At 40.5% G+C, this 26210-nt stretch overlaps 1 protein-coding gene across 1 annotated transcript in view; it reads left to right on the plus strand.

The window, feature by feature from the left end:
* LOC122790392 (integumentary mucin C.1-like) overlaps positions 1-26210 on the plus strand; it is a 533572-nt gene that overhangs the window by 93543 nt on the left and 413819 nt on the right. The window contains exon 2 of the mRNA XM_044057913.1: positions 17444-17626. Within this exon, the coding sequence (XP_043913848.1) occupies positions 17444-17626 (183 nt within the window). The remainder of the gene's footprint in view (positions 1-17443; positions 17627-26210) is intronic.

The raw sequence follows: 26210 nt of genomic DNA on the forward strand, positions 1-26210 counted from the left end.
TGAACCACTTAGTGGCCTGTCTACCTTAGAAGAGATCCTGATCATCCTCTGAGAGAACTTTTGACTCAGCATTTGAAAACATTTCTCATCCACACCAGGAGTCCCAAAGTCCCTTTAAAATTCATCTCAAGTCATTAAGAGTTCTCCCAGGCAAAGATGCTTCCAATATTTAAGGGATGTCAGACTAGCTAACTGGCACAGCTTCATCTTTTGATGAGGATGTCAAAGTGTCTTCCATAAAAATATGGAAAAGCTCTTTAACCCACCTATGTGTATTCATTCCTACCACTACTCAATGAACCAATCTTAAATACTGTGGTATATTGTATCCACTGTGCCCCTTAACTGAACCTTAATTGAACCTTTTTCTTTTTTAACTTTCTATAAAATACATATAAACAACCTAAATTAAATGAAACAACCTCATCCATGAGCCTGGAGCCTGTTCATTCGAGACCATCTTGAGTATTGTTTGCTCAACAAATGGAAGTGCCAACTACCCCATATTTACCAGTAATGTTATAATTTGTAGATACCCCATCCTGGATGAAAATGGTTATAAGCCTCTTCACTACAACACAAATGTTTTTTTGGACAGAATAGAACACCCTGCTAGGCATATAAAATCAGAGAGAGAATGGACCAAGAAATGTCTTGAATCTTATGAGGGAGATAAAAACACATCCTTTTCTATCTCTGAAAGAGATTCTTATTTTTTTTTTGCCAGTATACTGTCATAACATGTCCTGGATGTTTGGACTGACTCTCACCCCTAATTATGTAAAATAGTTGATCCTACCCTAAAGGGGAAAGACTGACTAATCTGCCCCAGTAGAGAATAATTGACCTTACCCACCTGCTTTTTACCTGTGTTGATTTTATAACAAGACAGCTCACTGAGAAATCCAAACAATAATAGTACAACGTGCAAGTTAGTCATGAACAGGTAATGATAGATAAAGTAACAGGTTATCTGCATACAAAGCAAGCTTTAACTATTGCTGAGCTAGCTGAATCTAGCTTTGTTTGTATAACTTGAGCATTAATCCAGGCATTCTTTAAAGTATTCAATTGTATTTATTATTGCTTGGTAGTAACTTGATTAAAGTGTAGCTATCATTCTAAGTCTTTTGGATTAAGCACTTGGGCTTCAGACCAGTTGTTTTACATTAGGAAGGTTTGTGGCCCGCACTGTGGTGGCAGGACAGGTAGCTTACATCCTTCTAAGTTGGGAACTGCTGATTGAGGGCTCAGTGTCTGTTATTCTAAAAGTGTATTAGTTCTCGTTTAAGCACTTGGGCTTCAGGCCAGTTATTTTACATTAAGAAGGTTAGTGGTCTGCACTCTTGTAGGAGGAGAGGCTGGACTCTGCCCTTCTGAGCTGGGAATTTCTGGTTAAAGGCTTATAGTGCCTGCATATTTGAACTGTTTCTTACTGAAATTGGTACACCTTGTTTGCTGTAGAATAGACTAGATCCAGGCCTGAATCTAGCTTTGTTTGTATGCTTGTTGTTTGTTTGCCTGTTATTTCCCTGAAACGCTAATTCCACCTAAAATGCTGCTATTCAGCACTTCTGTGGATCCCTAGTGATATCTGCATTGCTTACTATACTTATTTCCTTGTTTCACTTGAAAGAAAGTTACTGTTTGTCGTTTTTGCATTTAAGTTACCTGTAACACATTGCATTTAAGTTACCTGGCACTTGCTCACTAAAGCAATTATATAAATCAGCACTACAAAATTAAAAGCACTACACCCTCACAAACTCCCCTTGAGTACCTTGTTCCCCATTGGCCCTTTTTTTCAATTATAAAGGAATTCCCAATACTATTCTAGCATGTCCAAAGGTCAGTTGTCAATCTCCTCTCCGGTCCAGCTGGTGAATCTGGGAATCTTGAGGCAATGTTACAACTGCCTCATGTACACAGACAACCCTCTCCTCCTCCCAACAAATTCCAACACATGTGAGAGATGCAACCATATAGCCAAACTGGAGGCTAAGCTCTCTCAACTCAGTACTAGCATAACCAGTCGGGAGGAAAAGGAAACCACACTCACTGCAATTCCAGTCTCACATAGACCTACCACGACAGCAAACTAAACACATAAACACACAAAAACATACTCGGAGGCTCTAAATAGAAATCTGCCTAAGCAGCAGAGACCTCCAAAGCAGACACCCAAGCAACCGCTACCCCAAAACAAAACACGTGCAACACATAGCTCACAAAGCCAGTGTGCTGAACAGCCCTTAAGGCTAAACAACACACCTGATACACTTGTAATAGGTGACTCTATCATCAGGCACACTGACGTCCCGCTCACCAGGCTGAACAAGGAGAAGGTCATGGTGAGCTGCCTGTCGGGCGCTAGGATCCGCCACATAACATAAGCACTCAGGTCACTCCAAGGCAAGTACAAATATGACTCAGTCATTGCCCATGCTGGTGTGAATAACCTGAGGCGTACCTCCCTGGACTACATGAAAAGAGACATAGAGGAGCTCTCTGAGCATGTAGCCCAGGCCGGTATGACCCTGACCTTGAGTAGCATCTTACCCTCACCAAGAATGATGCCACAATATGAAGACAAGATGATCAATTTCAACAATTGGCTTAAGTATTGGTGTCATTCAAAGGGGATCCAATGCCTGTCAACCTGGGATGACATGCTCGACAAGCCACAATGCTTCACTAGGGATGGCTTGCACCTGTCACCCCTGGGCTTTCGGATATTGGCAAAGGCTCTTGCTACCCCCATGGTGCCTTTTTTAGGCAAGGCTGAAAAGACAAACCTACCTCCATAGGTATCACAAGGGATAAGAAACTAAGAGTAATGCTAGTCAACGCCAGAAGTCTAAACCTCAAGATGCATACACTCGAAACTCTCCTTAGCATGGAGAACATTGATATCTGAGCAGTAACAGAAACCTGGTTCAAGGCTCCCAAGAGCACCCCAGCACTACCAGGTTATACCTCATACCATGCTTTTCGGCCCCAAAACTTGGACCGAACCCCAAAAGGAGGGGGAGTATCAATATTCGTCAAAGATACCCACACCTCCAGGTTGGTGGCACAGCACGAAGCATCAGAGACTATCCATGTGCAACTAACAGTTGGTAAAACTGCCTTCCAGTTTATGGCCTGCTACAGACCACCCTCCCAAACCCAGGAATCCCACTCGGCCTTCCTGAGAACACTGGAAAATATGAGGGTCTCTCCAAACACCATTATATTGGGTGACTTCAACTACCCAAACATAGACTGGGAGCATTACTCTAGCTCCAACACCCTAGCCCAAAGGTTCCTAGAATTTATAAACTCAAATGCTATGGAACAACTTGTTACCACTCCCACAAGAGGGGAAAACATACTGGACCTGATCATCACCAACATGGGGACTCTATGCTCCAGACCAGAAGTGTATCCCTCACTGGTAAGATCAGACCATAAACTAATCTCACTGGATATTCACATCCCGACCCCACCCCCTGCCCAGAAAACCACAGTGAAAAACTTCTCTAAAGCAAATTTCACACTCCTCAAAACCAAGGTGGAATCCTTCAAAGCCCCCAGGCCTGTGGAAAATACGGCCCAGACCGCAGAATCCTTTATAAACGCATTCTATGAAAACCTTCAGGAATGCATGGATCATGCAATCTCAAATAAAACCAAGACCCAATCCTCCAAAGGCAGATGTCCTGTCTGGTGGACCCCAGCCATAAACAAACTATACAATAGAAGGAGGAAGCTACTACATGATAGAGCAAAATCCCAAAAATGGAAGGCATCTCTGATCAGTATTAGCAAAAAACTACGGGCACTCATAAAATTGTCTAAGGCCAGCTTCGAGAGAAAAGTTGCACAGGACACTAAGGATAATCACAAGGCTTTCTTTAGTTATGTTAGGAACCTGGGTGGGAATTCCCAGATATGCTCAGAATTAGTCCAAAATGACAAAAAATACACCAAACCCACAGACATTGCCAACATCCTAGCTGACAGGTTCAGCGCAAACCCCCCCTTCCCACCAAAAGGGAAATATCTATTCCAGCAGAGTGCTGCCTCCCTGATATCTCAGATGCTCAGGTAAGAGCCACCCTCTCCAAAGCAAAAAACACAGCATCAATGCGACCAGATGGTGTCCCGGGCTGCGTCCTACATGAACTCCAAGAAGAGCTAAACCCAAACATAAAACTACTGTTCAATCTCAGCCTTACTACAGGATATGTACCCAAAGAGTGGCGTACAGCAACAGTGGTCCCTCTCCACAAAGGTGGTGCCTCAACGGATCCTGGAAACTATCGCCCCATAAGCCTGATTAGCTTGGTCTGCAAAGCTATGGAAAGGATCATCATGGACCTCATAAAAAAAGATACTGGGGACCTACAGACCCTGGATCCTACCCAGTTCGGCTTTGTTAAGGGCAGATCCAGCCTCTTAAACCTGGTCGATTTCTTTGAAACAGTCACCAAGGCCATTGACGAGGGGAAGGTGGTCCACACAGCCTACCTGGACCTCGCAAAAGCCTTTGATACAATACCCCACTTGGGCATTATAGATAATCTCACCAGCTTAAATATAAACCCCTATGTCACTAGATTGGTTGCAAACTGGCTCAAGGACAGAACCCACATGGTTAGAATTGCTGGAGCCATGTCAGACTCCAAACTAGTTACAAGTGGCGTCCCACAAGGCTCAGTCCTGGGACCTCTCTTGTTCGGTATATATTTCTCAGAGGTACAGGCCAACACGGAAGGACTGTGGCTGACCAAGTTCACAGATGACTGCAAACTGGGCGCCATAATTGTCTCTCCAGCCAACACAAGCATTCTCCAAAAGGGCCTCATAGAAACAGACAACTGGTGCCAGAGCCATGGCCTTAAGCTAAATGCCAAAAAATTTATAGTCATCCCCTCTGGCAAAAACAAAGTGCCCACAAATTACCACATAGGTGGTAATCCATTAAGTATGGAAGAAGTAATTAGGGACCTGGTGACCCAAGTTGATAGCAATCTCTCATTTGACAACTACGTGGCCAAAGTGGTTAGAAAAACATTTTATATAGCCCACCTAATCATGAAGGGATTCACATCTAGGTCATCATGCCTCTTTACTCATCCCTCATCAGGCCCATAATTGAGTACAATGCCCCTTTTGGGATGTACCTTACCAGACACCTGCAGCAACTGGAAAGACCCCAAAAGTATCTCACCAAGAGGATCAAAGGGCTCAAACAGATGCCATATGCTGCCCGGTTAAAGAAACCCCAGCTCTACTCAGTGGCATACCGCCTGCTCAGAGGTGATCTGTGCCTGATATATAAAGCCATGTCCAACCTGGAATTAATGGACATGCTGCACCTCAGAAAATCCAAATCCCATCGAGCTACACGCTTGAGAGAATTGAACCTCAGCACTGAAATAATTAGGACATGCTGGAGGGACAGATTCATAACCCAGAGGCTCCCTTCACTCTGGAATAAAATCCCAGTCCAGGTTAGGCAGAGTCCCTCATTGACTCTCTTCAAGAGGAATCTTGATGAGTGGATGGGAGATCATAGGTTTACCCCGGGTATCACTTCTGTGTCACTGTTAGACAGAGGCACAGTATACTAACCTCGAAAAAGGGCATAGCAAAATTCATTTAAAATGGGTGGCGAAAGCCAAACACACTCTGGCTAGGCTTATAAATGCCCTAGGGCAGATAGCCTAGTATGAACCTATGAACCTATGAACCTATGATTTAGTTGTAACCTCAAATGAGAGAAATTCAAATTCTTAACTGCCAAATCTACTTTATATTGAAAATACTTGTTTTCCCTTATTTGATGCAGCTGCACTTATGCCCACTGGGATATCCCCAGATACCATGTTCTGAGTCTAGACACCTCCTGGTGCAACCTGTTATACAAAGTAGATCACGTAGCATAAACCTTATCTTCATATCCTCAAATGTAACAGATCAAAGATTTCTTAAAATGTTTTCTCTGTTGACAAATCCAACTATTCTACAAAGCAGATGATCCATTCCCTGAGTCAGAAATGAACTTATTAACTGTTCAAATACCCCCCCCTTGCAAATAAATGAGTTGGTTCTCACCACTGGACCATGATCTGACAACATTGCTGGGAGGAGTTTTGACACCTGAACCATATAGTGATGATTTCTGTGTACTAAAATTCTACTGGTCCTTGAATATGAGTGATAACAAAATGAAAAATAATGAGGGCTGAGAGTGAGAATCAGGATGAAAAATATCAATCATTCCAATCCTCAGTAAAAAGAAAAATATTTTACAAATTGCCCAAGGGGGAGGAATTGGATAGATCTTGGTCCCTTTGCAACTCTACCCTTGTAAAAATGAAATTCCAGTCTTCTCTCCAAAAGGAAATACCAACCATAAGGCTCACTCATTCCCTAAGGACCAAAGTCATTTCCCCATTAGTCTCTGGAAGAATATAATAATTAATTAAATCAAAAAGATTCCCATCTAGAAAGCCCTTGACCATAACATAATGGCCCAGTTTATTCAAACAGGTATCCGGTATTTTAAATGTTACATGCCTCCTTATTAACATTACCACTCCATGCCTTCTGCCATCAGGATAGGGGCATACTCCAAACAGAAGCTATCACAACTTTTTCAGTTTAAGATGTTCATCAGGATTCAGGTGGGTCTCCTGAAAAATTAAAGTGCAAGTTAAGTTTCCCAAGAGGCACTTCAGTCCTGTCTCAGTTCTATGGCTTTGTCAACCCATTTCCATTCCAAGACAATAAATTCTGTGACATAACCAAAGCCCATCTTGGCATTGTTCTTGAGCACCTGTTCCTTCTGTAAGGAGGTTGATACTGTGTTTAAAAAATGTAAACAATATGAAATCCAATAAACATAGTAAAACAAACAGCCACAGGAAAAGCTTAACAACAAACAGTACTGCAACTGAATTGGGTAAATTACTCAGAAAACACCCCTAACAATATACTGTGTCATTCAATTACTACTTCCAAGGAGGAGGCTGAAAGCCTCAGGGGAATCAAAGAAAATGTGCACTACCAAAAGGGGTGCAGTATAAATGGAGCCCTACATTCCAAACTCTCTCCTTGCACTGTCTCCAATCCCAACAGCAGGAGTATAACCAAACATCTCTTTCCTTGTTTAACGACAGACATTTAAAAGCACATCAGCTCACACCATAAAAAAGTCTAACACAACTGAATTAGTTTACATCACCTCCACCCAAAATAAAAAATAACTATCTTAGCAAATGTGCCAAACAGGTTTATAAAAGGTATACTGAAGCAAACAACCATGTGCACATGGCCAGTTCCCCACTGCCAATTAATTTCCCCTCCTTTCCAAATTGCCTAAAATGGGGAGTGGGATTCATAGGTTCATAGATTAGTACTAGGCTAAATGATCTTGTGACCCATTTTGAGCATAGCCAATTAACCCATGTGAAAATCAAACCCCGTATCTTGTGTCTTTAAGGTAAACACTTTAACCATTATACCAACCTCCCACCCCCAATTATGTCAACCTCCCACCCCATCTTCAATGGTGCAAGAGTGCTCTAATACATGGTCAATGTATAAGACAAAATAAATAAATAAATAAATAACTAAAACGCAAGTTGTGCTTAAACATTTCCACTTCCAGGTATTAATCTCTGAAGAAACAGTCCCTGAGCACTGATCAAGCTATTAAAATGCATATTTTCAGACCCAGAGATCCTGGTATTCAGAACAGTTCTGGGAGCCTCTGCTGTCATTCTTCTGTGATCCTGTGATCCTGCAGACATTTTCTAAAGAGTGGAAAAGGTTCTGCAAAGCAGCTCTGAAGAACCACCATCACTCTGACTGCACTTAGTAGCTGGATTGAGGGATAAAATAGAGTTCTATACTGCACTTCTTCTGAGGAAAGAAAAGAATTCCCTCTGTGGTTACTCAAAATGTGGCAGAATATAAAGGTTTAAACTTAAGGTAGTGCAGTCTCCTCAATTTGCAAATTTGTGTGAATGTTGTTCTTTCCCTGTGAGTTTCTGCCCAGCAGTTACTGTCTAAGAATATTCTTGCTCCCTTTACTGACAGCACCTTCCTTGGTGTCCTTATCAAAGAAAGACGTTTTCTTTGAGGTAATAAGATAACAAACATTCCGACAGAAATTGGTCACTTTACGGTGAACCGGTGATGCAAACACCTGATGCGTCCTCTCCACCACAATCTGATCTAAAGAAAGCCCCAGCTTTCTTCCTTGTTATTTTGAAAACAAAAAGGTAATCTAGAAGGTTCAAGTCAACTCTGGTAGTCCATCTGTGACCCAGAGGGTGATGGGACTAACAAGAAACTGAGTACAAAGGATTAGTCCTCATAAAAATCACTTTAAATAGCAGCTCTAGAAGACTCTTTCTCTGATATCCTCCCTCTGGCAGGAATAATGATGCCTTATTGAAGTTTCAAGTAGTTTATTCAGTTAAGTAGATAAATGGGTAAGTGCTCTTGTTCTAAAATCATTAACACTGATATCTAAAGTGATTTTTATCTAGACTAATCATGTGTACTCTGTTCCTTGTTATTTTCAGGGATACTAAGACTTCTTAAATTCTTGTGGCATGCCCTAAGCTCCATATCTATGAGTCAAGGCTTGAGTAACTCAGTTTTAATCTCACCTCTCAATCTCAAGTCTCAGGTGCTTAAGCTGGAAAGCATCATCTACCCCCCCAGTAGTCTGAGTGACAACTGAGCACCCCTACATTTCAGGCAGTCTCTTCTTCAATTGCTGTATGTAAATGGATTTAAATGAGTTAATCTTAAACAAGCCACACATTATCATGTCCAGAGAAACAGTTTCAGAAGGAGATGTAGGTTCCATAGTTTCTTCAGCAGAACAATGTCCCCTGTCACTACCGGTGAAAGTATGTTGCAGTTCCAAACTGGCCTAACATTGTGGCAGGATCGACTGCTGAAAATATTTCTTCTTTACATTATAGTGCCTCTTATTCATATGAAAAATAATCAGTTTAGCTCATTCCCTCCAACTGAGTGCTATTTAGTTTGTACTTAACTCCAAATGGACATGGCCTGAGCCTTTTAAAAATGAAGTTAAATTCTCACGGTTCAAACAAATGGTCATATCTATAGAGCCCTAAGTGTTACTAAAAACTGTAAATGGCAAACTATTCAGCACAAGTAATCCTTACAATGGCTGCATTCATGCAATTCTACATCTTAAACTGGATTTTATAAGCCACAAGAACCACATTAAGTATGAATTTTGTAAAGCTGAATAAACAGCTCAGGATATCTCAGTAACCCAAAGCAACACACACTGCCAGCAGCATTTTCTTCCTACAGATGTGAGCAGTCATGTAAGGCTAAGCAGTTCTCTCTGTGTGCCTTAATTGTTGAGATATTTACAGAAATAAGAAAATCGTTACAATACAGATAAATAATATACAAGTAATTTTCAATATCTAATTATCTGCACTAAAGAGAAGCAAATATCAATGCAGTTGTGATTGCAATCATGTATGCTTTAAGAAAAACTCTTCTCATACCTTGCATGAATCATGGTTTTAGACTTATTAATGCAAATATGAACAAGAAATATTTGGCATCAAAAGAATGTAACTGCAGAAACACCTGGAGGCATCACTAGGATGTAGTGAGTTAATGAAATGATCACCAGGTGCAATATAATTCAGAAGCTCAAATTCAAAGGGAAATATAAAGACTTTTAGCTTGGGAAAAGGAGCAGTGAAAATCATGTGCTGCCATTTTCCTATTTGCACCAGAAGCCCTGGATATTTGTTATTGGTACAGTTTGCTACAGGCAGGAATATTCACTTTCTATGACCTAAGGTAAACTTAGGATCAGTGACATATATTCTGAAGGGAACTGAATATATAATTTCCTGCATGCTCCCCCTCCACACACACACACAGTTATAAATCATGTTTTTTTTTCCAGTGCAGGACACAGAGATTAGCATTGCTGCCTCACAGTTCTTGGTCCTTTCAGTCTGGTTCTTGACTAGAATGCCTTGCCTGCAGAGTTTGTACATCTTTCTTGTATGGCGTGGGTTTTCTCTGGATATTCCAGTTTCCTGCCACATCTCGAATGTATGCTGTAGGCAAATGGCAGGCCTCAAAACTGCCTGTTGGTGTGTGTGTGTGTGTGTGTGTGTGTGTGTGTGTGTGTGTGTGTGTGTGTGTGTGTGTGTGTGTGTGTGTGTGTGTACACTGTGTGAAAGTACATGTGCTGTGTGTCTGTTTGATGTCCTGTTCAGTTCCTCTGTCAAGCACCCAGTGAATGATGGGATAGGACCTACCTCCCCTGTGACCCTGAAATGGATTAAATGTGCAAGTGAGGAATGAATTAGTATTATTTATTTTTAAGTTTCTGATGTGGAAGAGAGTGTTGATTGTGGTTGGTGTTTTGAATCTGGCATTTTACTGATAGCACTGTTAATATGTTTCCAGTAAACTGCTTGTATTCAGTAACTTGTGCAGGGAATACGGATTCGACCAGTAATTGTATAACTTAACGAGTTCCTTTTTCATGATGAACAATAGTAGTTTTTGCATCTGAAGGTGTGATGCAATATGTTTTGGTTGTGCAGAGTAATACCCCCTCCAAAACATTTGTCTGTAAACCATGGCAAACGTGTTGCTTGCCTGTCTACATCTATGAGTCATTGTCTTCTGCTACTCACCTGGGCTGAGCTTTTCCACAGGTTCAAGTCACGACACCCTGACAAGGACATCACTGCAAGTTCTGCCAGGGTGCAATAGCATACCCTCTAACAGATTATCAATATCTCAAAAAATCCGGTTCCTGAGAAGGGAAAAGAAGTATTATATCAATGCACTGTGAACGTGTTTTGTTAAACAAGTCTAAACTATCATGTTTCTATCAATAAAATGCCCAGTTTCATTTCAAAGTTTCTTAACTGCCTCACCTCCTATGAATACTAGAAGCCTGTGTGCCTATTCAAAATTCTTGATTCCATGAGCCCCCTGCCAATCTGGCTTTATTGCCTGACCAGTACTTTTACTCCTACCACCAACCTTACTTAAGTCTTTCAGTATTTTTCACTAATTTGTCATGTGTTATCATGCAATATTCCTTGCCAATAAGGATGTTCAGTTTAAATATACTCAGACATTTTGGATTAATACAAGTTTTGAATTAGCCCAATCTGTGAATTTGAAGTATAAAAGAATAATGAACCGTTTTAAAACCTTTAATTGAATAAGCAGAGGTTATGTGACACTATTTATGTGTCTGTGACCACAGACAAAAAATATATTAAATAACAAAGCAAATATTGTTGAAAAGCTTTGTACATGTATCATGCTTGGAGCTTTTCTTCCCAGGCCTCTGCTGGAAAGGGGGAACTTATGTCCATATGGGCAATCCAGGAAAAACAATGCTAATAAATAGGTTATTTTTTCAGGCAATAAACCATATAAACATAGTGTGCTTCTTTAATCATTTTGATATGTTTCAGAATTAAAGGAGTGCAGCCGAGTTGGGTATCTTGCATTTGTATTCCCTAGGATGTTAGTGTGTATTATTTACTTTTTATGTAATTGGCAATATGTGTGGGTATGTTAAGTGTCTATAAACTGTAAAACACTTACTAATTACTTGTCTTTTGTCTGTACTCACAAATAAAGATTTCAGTTTTTCAAATGGCTTTAGAACAGTGCTAGTTGCATTGAGATATCCTTAGTGCAAGTCTCAAGGCTGTAGTACTGTTTCTCTTATTTCATGGTACCTATCCTTTTAACTCATAAACGGAAGTGAAAAAGAACCAAAACAGCCTACAGGGAACTGAACCATAGCCAACAGATGTAGGTAGTGTGCTGTCTACTTAAATATGGCCTCAAATGAGTAAACATGAAATTATCAAATACACTTCCTTGTTTTGTAATTGTGTAACGGAAATTACAAATAACTCAGTCTGATGACTTTTCAATCATCTTGCACATGAAACAACACATAAACAAAAATATCAGATCTCTTCTCTGTCTTAATGTGTCAATAATTCATGTAGCTAATTCAGTAAGCTGTCCTAGTCTCTTGTCTGTACAACATTTGCATAACTGTATGTTAGTTACTTTGACCCTGAAGAATACCCAGATACTCACCATCACCACTGCCCTCTGCTTCTTGTCTGCTAGCCATTTTAACCCATCCTGCAATCACAGACCACTTGATGTGTATGTCTACTGGACAAGCAAGTTTCCCAGTGTTTATGGTCACTTGAAGAGCAGTTTACACTTAGTAGGGATGATTCTGTTAGTAATGTGCTCCATAACAACTTAGAGTGCCCTTACAGATCCTTAGGTTAAAAACCCACATTGGCAGTCTCCAACACTTTCTGGATAACTACCGAATACTGTAGTTAACTACCAAAATTTGCCTAATGTTTCCTTTCTTCCTTTCTACCATCCTTTGATCAAACCTCCACTGGTACTATGTTGATCCCTTCATTCATTCTCCTTCCTGCCTTTTTGGCATTATCATCACACTGTATGAATGGCTCCTGACAATATCCCTGGATGCATCTTAAATAGAATGAAGTACAATTTAGCCACTCCTATAGCAACACTGTGCAGCTTCTGCTTCCATACAGGTTTTGTACCAAGTGAATGGAGAACAGCTACAGTTGTTCCCCTGCATAAAGGATGACCTTCCACAGACCCAGGCAATTATACACCCAGAAATCTGACCAGCCTCATATGCAAAGCCATGGATAGATTTATCATGGAACTAGACAATAAGGACACAGGGAACCTCTAAACACTTAATCATCAAGGGCAGGTCATGTTTATTCAACCTAATGGACTTCCTGAAAAGGTAATCAAACAATGGATGAAAGTAAAATGGCACACACCACATACCTCAACCTGGCCAAGGCTTTCAACTCAATCATCCACTCAGGCATAGTAGAAGAGCTACATCAACTAAGATTAAACCCTTATATCACCCAATGAATTGCCGACTGGCTCCCAGTTAAAAAAGGGAAGTTACCTCCATAAAGTGACCAGTCACTAGTGGAGTCCCACAGCATTCATTCTTGGGACCTCTCCTGTTTGATGTCTACTTCTCTGAAGTAAAAGCTAATACCAAAATGCTCCGGCTAACTAAGTTCACAGATGAATGCAAGCTATGAGCAGTTATGATTCTCTAAATAGCCTAGCCATCCAGTAGAAAGATTTATCCCAAACAATTAAATGGTACTAGACTTATGAACTGAAACTAAATGTCAAAAAATGCATTATAGTATCCTTTGGAACATTATCTACAATACACTACTACACTAAATATATATGTGTGTGTGTGTGTGTGTGTGTGTGTGTGTGTGTGTGTGTGTGTGTGTGTGTGTGTGTGTGTGTGTGTGTGTGTGTGTGTGTGTGTGTGTGTGTGTGTGTGTGTGTGTGTGTGTGTGTGTGTGTGTGTGTGTGTGTGTGTGTGTGTGTGTGTGTGTGTATGAGTGTGTGTGTGTGTGTGTGTGTGTGTGTGTGTGTGTGTGTGTGTGTGTGTGTGTGTGTGTGTGTGTGTGTGTGTGTGTGTGTGTATTCCTCCTCTCACCAAACCATTCTTCCCTTCCTCTTGTCCAGTCCCTTCTGATATCCAATATAAACATAGTTGAGATTTAGCCATGTAGCTATCATCTGGGCTCTCAGCTGTGCCAATCACTGCACATCAAGGTTCATCCCTCCATAAATGCAAATATGCTACATGCATGCTACTTGGCTATAGAAAATATATGATCTGCCATAACACAGTTTAGTCTTTACATAATTTATGCTTTTTTCCCAACCAAATTGCCTAATTATCCAGTGATATCCCTGGCATATCAGATTGTAATCCCCGCTACTTCATACTTAATCTTTGTTGGACCATATTGCATTACTTTGCACTGTTTTTCATTATGCAGTTGTGTTACTATGTTTTTCTAAATCATGGCCCTTGTATAAGCCCTAGATACACAGACAAATCAAACCATTTGGTTATTTGTATCAGCCACTACTTAATCAGGCGGAGGGTCATAAAATTAGTTTTTATTGTCCTCTTAACTATTTTTATTTTCTTCCTTGTAAATAAACATTAATTTGATACCAAGAATCTGATTCCAGAGACTGTTTTTGTTGCTTAAAGCACAACAAATTTTTATACTGGTGGATCCAATGGGCATGAGTACAGTTCAAGCTACCTTAAAATGAAAACGTTTCGCCTGAGGTGTCATTCCTCACCCCAGAAAGGACCACAAACCTTACTGAACAAAATGCGTCATCTTAAATTGGTAATTACTGAGTGTTGAACTGACCTGAATTATTGACTTTTCCCAACTTTGGTGGTAACATATATGAGAATCACAGAAACCCTTGTGCCCATGTGGGAATTTTCTCTGACAAAGGGGACCCTCATGGCAGTATGAAGGGTTGCTCTGTGAAGCTATTTTCTGTTGGTCTGTTTTTCTGTGAAGATAAAAACTTGAGTGTACTAAAATTGTTTTGCTCTAAATGAAAAAATAACTGAGGCTTTATTGAATTTTTCTACAATGGCCAGCCACTGCCCAGCACTAGCTTGGTCACCAACAACAGATAATTAATATACTAAGTCAATCATCCACTTTGGTGGGGGCCCCAAAAACAGTACCCCTCTAAGAAACTCGAAATGGAAGTTGACATGGAAGCTTATTTTGTAGTATTTGAGAGATGTAAACAGGGACTCACTAAAAGTCAATATGGACCTGGAAGAGGCTGATGCATACAACTATCACAAACTTAAAAAAAAGAAATGTTGTTTCCCAATGGGGCTTCATCAGAGGCACAATCACTGAAATTCCACAACTAGCCATTCAGTATAGAAAGACTGATAAAATCAGACATGGCATATTTAATACATATGCTGAATTTGTAGCTGGAGGCTTGCATAAATAATATAATTAACACCAAAGTAACCCTAGCTGTAGATACATTGGCACTCTCAAGTAACTTAAGATAATTATAATTTCAGAGTAAACCAAAGCCTTTGAACAGCTAGATCTTCTGGTGGAAACCACAAGTCAGACTTGCATTCACCAAACGTTCGCTTAAGTATGTTTTTTGCAGCTGACAAAAAAACTTGTTAAAGACATTGGTTGCTTATTTCAAATGTTCTGTAAAAAATGCACATAGAAAAAACTGCATCTTTACTAATAACTATACTGTATTTATAAAAAACTGTCAAGACTATCCAAGAAGCTCTACCTGAGAACATGCCTATGGAATGTGACAATACAGGACTTTTGACGTGTAGAACTATACAGTCTGCTTTTTGTTACTGTGTTGGTTCTAAATTCATTACATGTACTGTTGCAATGGATGGAAGAGAGATGTAACAACTGCTGGCATGAGATCTACATTAGTTAGCTCACAATATCTTGTAAGCATTAAACTAGTAAACAGAAACCTGATGTAATACGTGTACATGGAGAAATAAATAAGTATTTCATAGCAAAGGAAGATATACAAGCCTTTCCAGGCAAAGTTCTATAAGTTAACACATGATGTGATAATTGGCCAAGACTTCCCCAATTCAAAGAGCTATAGAAAATATAGGGAGACACTCAACTGGATGGATTGACAGAAGTACATAGCCCCAGTAAAGAAAAGGGTATAGGACTGGAGGAAACAAAAGAGACTGAGATTTCGCTCTCGGTGTAAAACGTAGATAAATGTAAACTTCTGTCTTCTTAAAAGTCTCCTATAATATAATATAATAAGTCAGTGTGGATACTGACAGTGAAGGGTCCTTTGTTGAGAATACACTAGGGGAAGAAGGTATAGAAATAGGAAAAGACAGAGCAATCTCATGTGGAAGAAAAATGGATAGAAACACTAGAACAAAGTTTTAAACAACTAAAAAAACAGCACAAAATGTAAAATAAGTAAATCATGACTCCATATAGAGTCAAGCTTTTCTTAAGCTTCTCCCTGCTTCACTGACATCTAGCTTTAGAGAGGTTTCTGAAGAGCAGTCACTAGGGAACTGTGGGTTAGGATAAAGGCAGTATAGAAGTTGTCTCTGACAGCTGGAAAAGGAGTAGGAATTATTTTGTGAAAAAAGAAAAATTAATGGAATTATCCTTGTTTATATGGCAGAGTGTCAGATATATACAAACATACACACACACACATATATATATATATATATATATATATATATATATATATATATATATATATATATATATAACGAGAGAGAGAGAGTTACACATGCACACTGTTCACCATGTAACAGAACCCTGCTCAGATCATTGAGATGCAGCTTACTTGGCAGAATGCAGTTTGGTTGCATTGACATACTGACCAAAAGTTACAACTTAGCAGCTAATCCCTTAATCATTTTTCACTTTTCCTGAACTAGAATGACTTCAAAATTGATTGCATTACTCAAATGCAATTCATGGCACAGAGTTCCCTGTATGGGGGTACAGTGGAAAGGTTAGATCCACACAGAAAGAAATTGTAACCATTATGCTGTCTGACATGTTTTTCAGACAGATGGGACTGTTTTAAATCTACGAAGGCTAGATCCCTGTTACACATGCTCTTTACCTTTATCAGTAAACAGCTGCACTATATATCTCATAAGAGTGCAGTTTTCTGCTGGCATATCTCTACTGGTTAGGCTTGTTTAGTGGACAAGTATCTCGTGTGAAGCTTTACAGCAGTAGCACCATCATCAAGGTACACTGTGTAGTCTGCATTGTTGGTCACTGCTGCTGCTGTGTGTGTGTTTAGTGCAACTAACTGGATTTGCAGTCCTACAAGTGAAATTGCCTCTTGGTCAAGACACACATCATTCCAGGGCTACATGACCTTGTGCCAAAGTGAAATGCAGTGCCTACTGGGATATCCTGATGTTAATCTTCTTAATCGGTTTCATCTTTTGTCATATGATTTATGGAGAGATGCCTCCTCTCCCTGTGTTATTTTGTTTATTCACGCACAACAGCAAAGCATGTTCCTTGTACATTGTCAGCATAATTTATTTGAGCTGAGGTGCTTAGTGAACATCAAACCACTAGCAGATATAGTGCCGTTACTGTTCAGTATCAGGTCAACTTAAGTAAACCACAGTTGCTTTGTCATGAGAATTTTTAATAAAGTTGTGCTACTGTACCCTGCTTGATGTAATTCACTTATTATTACTGTGTCATATACAACAGTTATTTATTTTCTATCTCTCTAAAGTTGTGCTAATGTACCCTGCTTGATGTAATTCACTTATTATTACTGTGTCATATACAACAGTTATTTATTTTCTATCTCTCTAAAGTTGTGCTAATGTACCCTGCTTGATGTAATTCACTTATTATTACTGTGTCATATACAACAGTTATTTATTTTCTATCTCTTATGTCAAATCCCGCAATTACAGCTACACAAACAACACCAACAACTACAACAATGAGTACAGCAACAACAGCAGTGATATCAACAACAGCAACAACAACAACAACAACTTCAACAGCAGTGATATCAACAACAGCAACAACAACAACAACTTCAAGCGCTACACCCACTCCAACACGGACAACACAGACAACATTGAGGGAAACCAGTAAGTGCTTTCATAGCAATTGCTACTCATACCGTGATAGTTATGTTATGAAAAACTTGTTACTCCTCTGCCCAGATCTTTTGTGACTCAAGAATTCTTAGAACAATTATAAACTTTAGACAGAAAGCTTTATTAGTATGAAGAAACTATGGAAATACTTCTATTCCGTTATCTAAGTATTTCAATGTGAACTTCTCTACCCCTTACTGTGTTCAGTGTATATTATTGTCCTGAATGTAAAATGTCAGGGACTGGAGCACAGTATCAAGCTCGGAAAGGACTGGAAAGAAAAATTGCAACGATGATTGTTTACTGTTTGCCAATTAATGCACACAACGGTAATGTAACCTTTGTGAACCTTTCACAATGTCTTTGTGTTATTTTGCTTCTTTTCATTTTATAAATCTGTTTTCTGTATTTCAGGTATGCAAACTTAACTGATACCCAAAACATAACCTGTAATAATGACCATAGTGCCAACGATAACTGCAACTTACATATTTTAAATAAAAGTATTTACTGAATTATTCCTTGTGGACTAAAAATCAAAGAAATTGTTCTAATGACTTTCATTTGACAGCTCAAAGCATGTTCTATTGTTTAACAAGAAGCAGGCATCCCCTGACCCAATACTGATGGACCTACTGCACATCAACAAATCAAATGGCATCAAACATAGTTGGCCTAGTGACCTAAACATCTTCTGAAACAATAACAGAACAGTTTACAAGGACAGGTATATCTTGCAGAGGATTTCACCACTCTGGAACTGACTCCCCATCCATGTTAAACAAAGCTCATCCCTGTCCATTCAAGCACAAGTAAGATCGATGCAGTAATAGTAATACCACCTACTTTAGATTCTGCTGTAGTTAACTGTCCTATGTTACAGTGACGGCTCACCCAGGACAAGCTGGATCATCATCATCATCGTCATCTTCTTTTTCCTGTTAGGGATCGCCACAGTGGATCATCTGTTTCTGTTTCTTCCTGTCCACTGTATCTTGATCTATCACACCATCCACCTGCATGTCCTCTCTCACCACATCCATAAACCTTATCTTAGGCCTTCCTCTTTTCCTGTTACCTGGTAGCTTCATCCTTGGCATCATTTTCCCAATATACTCAATATACTCTGCATCCCTCCTCAGCACATGTCCAAACCAACGTAATCTTGCCTCTCTGGCTTTGTCTCCAAACCTTCCAACCTGGGCTGACCCTCTAATATACTTATTCCTAATCCTGTCCACCCTTTTCACACCTAGTGCAAATCTTAACATCTTTAATTCTGCCACATCCAGCTCAAACTCCTGCCTTTTTGTCAATATCACTGTCTCCAACCCATATAACATAGCTGGTCTCTATCCTCTTGTAGACCTTCCCTTTCACTCTTACTGGTACTCGTCTGTCACAAATCACTCCTGACACTCTTCTGCACCCAATCCATCCTGCCTGTACTCTCTTCTTCACCTCTCTTCCACACTCACTATTACTCTGAACTATTGATCCCAAGTATTTAAACTCATCCACCTTCGCCACCTCTACTCTTTGCATCCTCACCATTCCTCTATCCTCCCTCTCATTCACACACATATATTCTGTCTTAGTCCTGCTGACCATCATTCCTCTTCTCTCTAGAGCATATCTCCATCTCTCCAGGGTCTCCTCCACCTGTTCCCTACTCTCACTACAGATCACAATGTCATCTGCAAACATCATAGTCCACGGGGACTCCTGTCTGATCTTGTCTGTCAACCTGTCCATCACCATTGCAAATAAGAAAGGGCTCAGAGCTGATCCTTGATGTAATCCCACCTCTACCTTAAACACATCCATCACTCCCACAGCAGACCTCATCACTGTCACACTACCCTTGTACATATCCTGTACCATTCTTACATACTTCTCTGACATTCCTGACTTCCTCATACAATACCACAACTCCTCTCTAGGCACCCTGTCATATGCTTTCTCTAAGTCTACAAAAACACACTGTAACTCCTTCTGACCTTCTCTGTACTTCTCCATCAACACTCTCAGAGCAAACATCGCATCTGTTGTGCTCTTTCCCGGCATGTAACCATACTGCTGATCACTAATCATCACATCCCTTCTTAACCTAGCTTCCACTACTCTTTCCCATAACTTCATGATGTGACTGATCAATTTAATCCCTCTGTAGTTACTACAGCTCTGCACATCACCCTTATTCTTAAAATTTGATACCAAAACACTTTTTCTGCATTCCTCAGGCATCCTCTCACTTTCCAAGATTTCTTTAAAGAATCTGGTTAAAAATGCCACTGCCATTTCACCTAAACACCTCCATGCTTCCACAGGTATGTCATCTGGACCAACAGCCTTTCCATTCTTCATCCTCTTCACAGCTATCCTTACTTTCTCCTTGCTAATCCATTGCACTTCATGATTCATTATCTCCACATCATCCAACCTTCTCTCCCTCTCATTCTCTTCATTCATCAACCCCTCAAAGTACTCTTTCTATCTGCTCAACATACACTCCTCACTTGTGAGTATGTTTCTCTCATTATCCTTTATCGCCTTTACCTGCTGCACATCTTTCCTAGCTCGGTACCTCTGTCTAGCCATTCGGTACAGGTCCTTTTCTCCCTCCTTAGTGTCCAACCTTTCATACAACTCTTCATATGCCTTATCCTTAGCCTTCACCACCTCTCTCTTTGCCATGCACCTCATCTCCTTATACTCCTGTCTACTTTCTTCATCTCTCTGACAATCTCACTTCTTCTTTGCCAACCTCTTTCTCTGTATAATCTCCTGTACTTCCTCATTCCACCACCATGTCTCCTTGTCATTCTTCCTCTGTCCAGATGTCATACCAAGCACCTTTCTAGCCATCTCCCTTACTAGCTCTGCTGTAGTTACCCAGCTATTTGGTAACTCTTCACTGCCACCCAATGCCTGTCTTAACTCATCCCTGAACTCCACCTCACAATTACCCTTTTTCAATTTCCACCATTTGATCCTTGGTGCTGCCCTCACACTCCTCCTCCTCTTCTTGATCACCAACGTCCTCCTACAAACCACCATCCTATGCTGCTTAACTACACTTTCTCCGGTCACCACTTTACAGTCTCCAATCTCCTTTAAACTGGCCCTTCTACATAAGATATAATCAACCTGTGCGCATCTTCCTCCACTCTTGTATGTCACCCTATGCTCCTCCCTCTTGTTAAAATACATATTCACCACAGCCATGTCCATCCTTTTCGCAAAATCCACTACCATCTGACCTTCTGCATTTCTTTGTTTAATACCATACCTACCCATCACTTCCTCATCCCCTCCGTTCCCTTCATCAACATGCCCATTGAAATCTGCTCCAATCACCACTCTCTCACCCTTGGGTACAGTCAACACCACTTCATCCAACTCACTCCAAAATTTTTCTTTCTCATCCATCGCACACCCAACTTGTGGAGCATATGCACTAACAACATTCATCATTACACCCTCAATTTCCAGCTTCATAAACATCACACTATCCAACACTCTTTTCACCTCCAAAACACTCTTAGCATACTGTTCCTTCAGGATAACTCCTACGCCATTTCTTCTTCCATCCACACCATGATAAAACAATTTGAACCCACCTCCGATACACCTAGCCTTGCTCCTCTTCCATCTGGTCTCTTGCACATACAATATACCAACCTTCCTTCTGTCCATCATAACAGCTAGCTCTTTCCCTATACCAGTCATGCTGCCAACATTTAAAGTTCTGACCCTCACTACCACAGTCCTAGCCTTTCTCCTCTATTCCTGCCTTCAGCCATGCCTTCTGCCTCTTCTTCTCCTTCATTAATCTTGACTGAGCACTGCAGGTATGCCTAGATGCTTGTATTTGTTTGAACATATTTTTTAGTGTCAAATTACTGCTTAAGGTTTTTAATTTAACTGAGTGACTGTAGTGTTATTAGGCTGTGTTACCTATTTCCCTTCCACTCCTTTCTTATAGTGCACCAATTATAAATACTACCAACAATAGCTGCAACTTACATATTTTAAATAAAAGTATTTACTGAATTATTCCTTGTGGACTAAAAATCAAAGAAATAGTTCTAATGACTTTCATTTGACAGCTCAAAGCATGTTCTATTGTTTAACAAGAAGCAGGCATCCCCTGAACCAATACTGATGGACCTACTGCACATCAACAAATCAAATGGCATCAAACATAGTTGGCCTAGTGACCTAAACATCTTCTGCAACAATAACAGAACAGTTTACAAGGACAGGTATATCTTGCAGAGGATTTCACCACTCTGGAACTGACTCCCCATCCATGTTAAACAAAGCTCATCCCTGTCCATTCAAGCACAAGTAGGATCGATGCAGTAATAGTAATACCACCTACTTTAGATTCTGCTGTAGTTAACTGTCCTATGTTACAGTGATGGCTCACCCAGGACAAGCTGGATCATCATCATCATCATCATCATCTTCTTTTTCCTGTTAGGGATCGCCACAGTGGATCATCTGTTTCCATTTCTTCCTGTCCACTGCATCTTGATCTGTCACACCATCCACCTGCATGTCCTCTCTCACCACATCCATAAACCTTATCTTAGGCCTTCCTCTTTTCCTGTTACCTGGTAGCTTCATCCTTGGCATCATTTTCCCAATATACTCAATATACTCTGCATCCCTCCTCAGCACATGTCCAAACCAATGTAATCTTGCCTCTCTGGCTTTGTCTCCAAACCTTCCAACCTGGGCTGACCCTCTAATATACTTATTCCTAATCCTGTCCACCCTTGTCACACCCAGTGCAAATCTTAACATCTTTAATTCTGCCACATCCAGCTCAAACTCCTGCCTTTTTGTCAATACCACTGTCTCCAACCCATATAACATAGCTGGTCTCTATCCTCTTGTAGACCTTCCCTTTCACTCTTACTGGTACTAGTCTGTCACAAATCACTCCTGGCACTCTTTTCCACCCACTCCATCCTGCCGGTACTCTCTTCTCCACCCACTCCATCCTGCCTGTACTCTCTTCTTCACCACTCTTCCACACTCACTGTTACTCTGAACTATTGATCCCAAGAATTTAAACTCATCCACCTTTGCCACCTCTACTCCTTGCATCCTCACCATTCCTCTATCCTCCCTCTCATTCACACACATATATTCTGTCTTAGTCCTGCTGACCTTCATTCCTCTTCTCTCTAGAGCATATCTCCATCTCTCAAGGGTCTCCTCCACCTGTTCCCTACTCTCACTACAGATCACAATGTCATCTGCAAACATCATAGTCCACGGGGACTCCTGTCTGATCTCGTCTGTCAAGCTGTCCATCACCATTGCAAATAAGAAAGGGCTCAGAGCTGATCCTTGATGTAACCCCACCTCCACCTTAAACGCATCCATCACTCCCACCGCAGACCTCACCGCTGTCACACTACCCTCATACATATCCTGTACCACTCTTACATACTTCTCTGACATTCCTGACTTCCTCATACAGTACCACAACTCCTCTTTCTTGGATCCCTGTCAAATGCTTTCTCTAAGTCTACAAAAACACAATGTAAATTCTTCTGACCTTCTCTGTACTTCTCCATCAACACTCTCAGAGCAAACATCGCATCTGTAGTGCTTTTTTCCAGCATGTAACCATACTGCTGATCACTAATCATCATGTCCCTTCTTAACCTAGCTTCCACTACTCTTTCCCATAACTTCATGATGTGACTGATCAATTTAATCCCTCTGTAGTTACTACAACTCTGCACATCACCCTTATTCTTAAAAATCGATACCAAAACACTTTTTCTGCATTCCTCAGGTATTCTCTCACTTTCCAAGATTTCTTTAAAGAATCTGGTTAAAAACTCCACTGCCATTTCACCTAAACACCTCCATGCTTCCACAGGTATGTCATCTGGACCAACAGCCTTTCCATTCTTCATCCTCTTCATAGCTATCCTTGCTTCCTCCTTGCTAATCCATTGTACTTCATGATTCATTATCTCCACATCATCCAACCTTCTCTCCCTCTCATTCTCTTCATTCATCAGCCCCTCAAAGTACTCTTTCCATCTGCTCAACACACTCTCCTCACTTGTGAGTATGTTTCCTTCATTATCCTTTATCACCTTTACCTGCTGCACATCTTTCCTAGCTCGGTCCCTCTGTCTAGCCAATCGGTACAGGTCCTTTTCTCCCTCCTTAGTGTCCAACCTTTCATACAACTCTTCATATGCGTTATCCTTAGCCTTCGCCACCTCTCTCTTTGCCATGCACCTCATCTGCTTATACTCCTGTCTACTTTCTTCATCTCTCTGACAATCTCACTTCTTCTTTGCCAACCTCTTTCTCTCTATACTCTCCTGTACTTCCTCATTCCACCACCATGTCTCCTTGTCATTCTTCCTCTGTCCAGATGTCATACCAAGCACCTTTCTAGCCATCTCCCTTACTAGCTCTGCTGTAGTTACCCAGCTATTTGGTAACTCTTCACTGCCACCCAATGCCTGTCTTAACTCATCCCTGAACTCCACCTCACAATTACCCTTTTTCAATTTCCACCATTTGATCCTTGGTGCTGCCCTCACACTCCTCCTCCTCTTCTTGATCACCAACATCATCCTACAAACCACCATCATATGCTACTTAACTACACTTTCTCCGGTCACCACTTTAAAGTCTCCAATTTCCTTTAAACTGGCCCTTCTACATAAGATATAATCAACCTGTGTGCATCTTCCTCCACTCTTGTATGTCACCCTATGCTCCTCCCTCTTGTTAAAATACATATTCACCACAGCCATGTCCATCCTTTTCGCAAAATCCACTACCGTCTGACCTTCTGCATTCCTTTGTTTAATACCATACCTACCCATCACTTCCTCATCCCCTCCATTCCCTTCACCAACATGCCCATTGAAATCTGCTCCAATCACCACTCTCTCAAGCTTGGGTACAGTCAACACCACTTCATCCAACTCACTCCAAAATTTTTCTTTCTCATCCATCGCACACCCAACCTGTGGAGCATATGCACTAACAACATTCATCATTACACCCTCAATTTCCAGATTCATAAACATCATACTATCCAATACTCTTTTCACCTCCAAAACACTCTTAGCATACTGTTCCTTCAGGATAACTCCTACGCCATTTCTTCTTCCATCCACACCATGATAAAACAATTTGAACCCACCTCGGATACACCTAGCCTTGCTCCTCTTCCATCTGGTCTCTTGCACATACAATATACCAACCTTCCTCTTGTCCATCATAACAGCTAGCTCTTTCCCTATACCAGTCATGCTGCCAACATTTAAAGTTCTGACCCTCACTACCACAGTCCTAGCCTTTCTCCTCTATTCCTGCCTTCGGCCATGCCTTCTGCCTCTTCTTCTCCTTCATTAATCTTGACTGAGCACTGCAGGTATGCCTAGATGCTTGTATTTGTTTGAACATATTTTTTAGTGTCAAATTACTGCTTAAGGTTTTTAATTTAACTGAGTGATTGTAGTGTTATTAGGCTGTGTTACCTATTTCCCTTCCACTCCTTTCTTATAGTGCACCAATTATAAATACAGTCCTACCTCCTCTAGCACTCCCCTTCTCAGCTTTTCCTAATCTTTTATTTTATTTCCATTTACAGTTCTCATGTAATACAAGCACTGTGAGGCATCCCTATAGCAGTTCTCTACCTAAAGTAAAGGAGCGTTAAATTGTATGTTATTTCTTTAACCCTTCTATGATTGTAAATATCATTAGACTATATTCATGGAGTGCACACTACTGGTAACCGCCACCCCCACCTGAAATCTCTCTAAACCCAATACTTTCTAGTTTGAAATCATTGTTTTACTCAGTCTTCTCCTTCCCCAGTACAGCTGTCCATATTCCATCCATCTTAAATATAACAGAACTCCAGCACACCTCGTACAGACTACACCATATTAAACCAAACCCAAAAAATGCCCCTTCATAAGCATATATCAACATTCGTCCAGACACTAGTAACCATTGCTACCAAACTTATTATAAGTGGAGACATTCACCCGAATCCAGGCCTCCAGAATACCTCCTTACCACCCCCTCATATACAAGATATAACTGATCTAGCATGAAAAGGCTCTAAAAATACTAATCCTAAATCTAAACCGGTGAAGCATAGTCAACAAAGTTCAAAAATTACATGGCACCCTATTCCATTATAACCCTGATATTGCTGTTTATAGGAAACCTGGTTAAAAGCACACATTACCGAGAATGAAATTACACCACCTGGTTACATTATTAGAGCAGACAAGAAGGTAAACATAGCTGGAGAGTAGCTATCTTATCTAAGAGCAGTCTCACACTTTTTCCACAAAGCCTAAACATAGATAACCTCGAAAACACAGAAATCCTACCTACTAAACTTCAACTTAACCAAAACAAATTCATATCCATTATAGCTACCTATGTCTCACCTGGAAATAGCATCTCCACTATAGAGCACATCATCCAATCTATATCAAATTCCATAGCCCAAAAAGCTATCATTATGGGTGACTTTAATACAGACTGGACAACTTGT

The sequence above is a fragment of the Protopterus annectens genome, chromosome 16.part0 (assembly GCF_019279795.1).
Source record: "Protopterus annectens isolate FY-2018-M chromosome 16.part0, PAN1.0, whole genome shotgun sequence".
Classification (NCBI taxonomy): Eukaryota; Metazoa; Chordata; order Ceratodontiformes; family Protopteridae; genus Protopterus; species Protopterus annectens.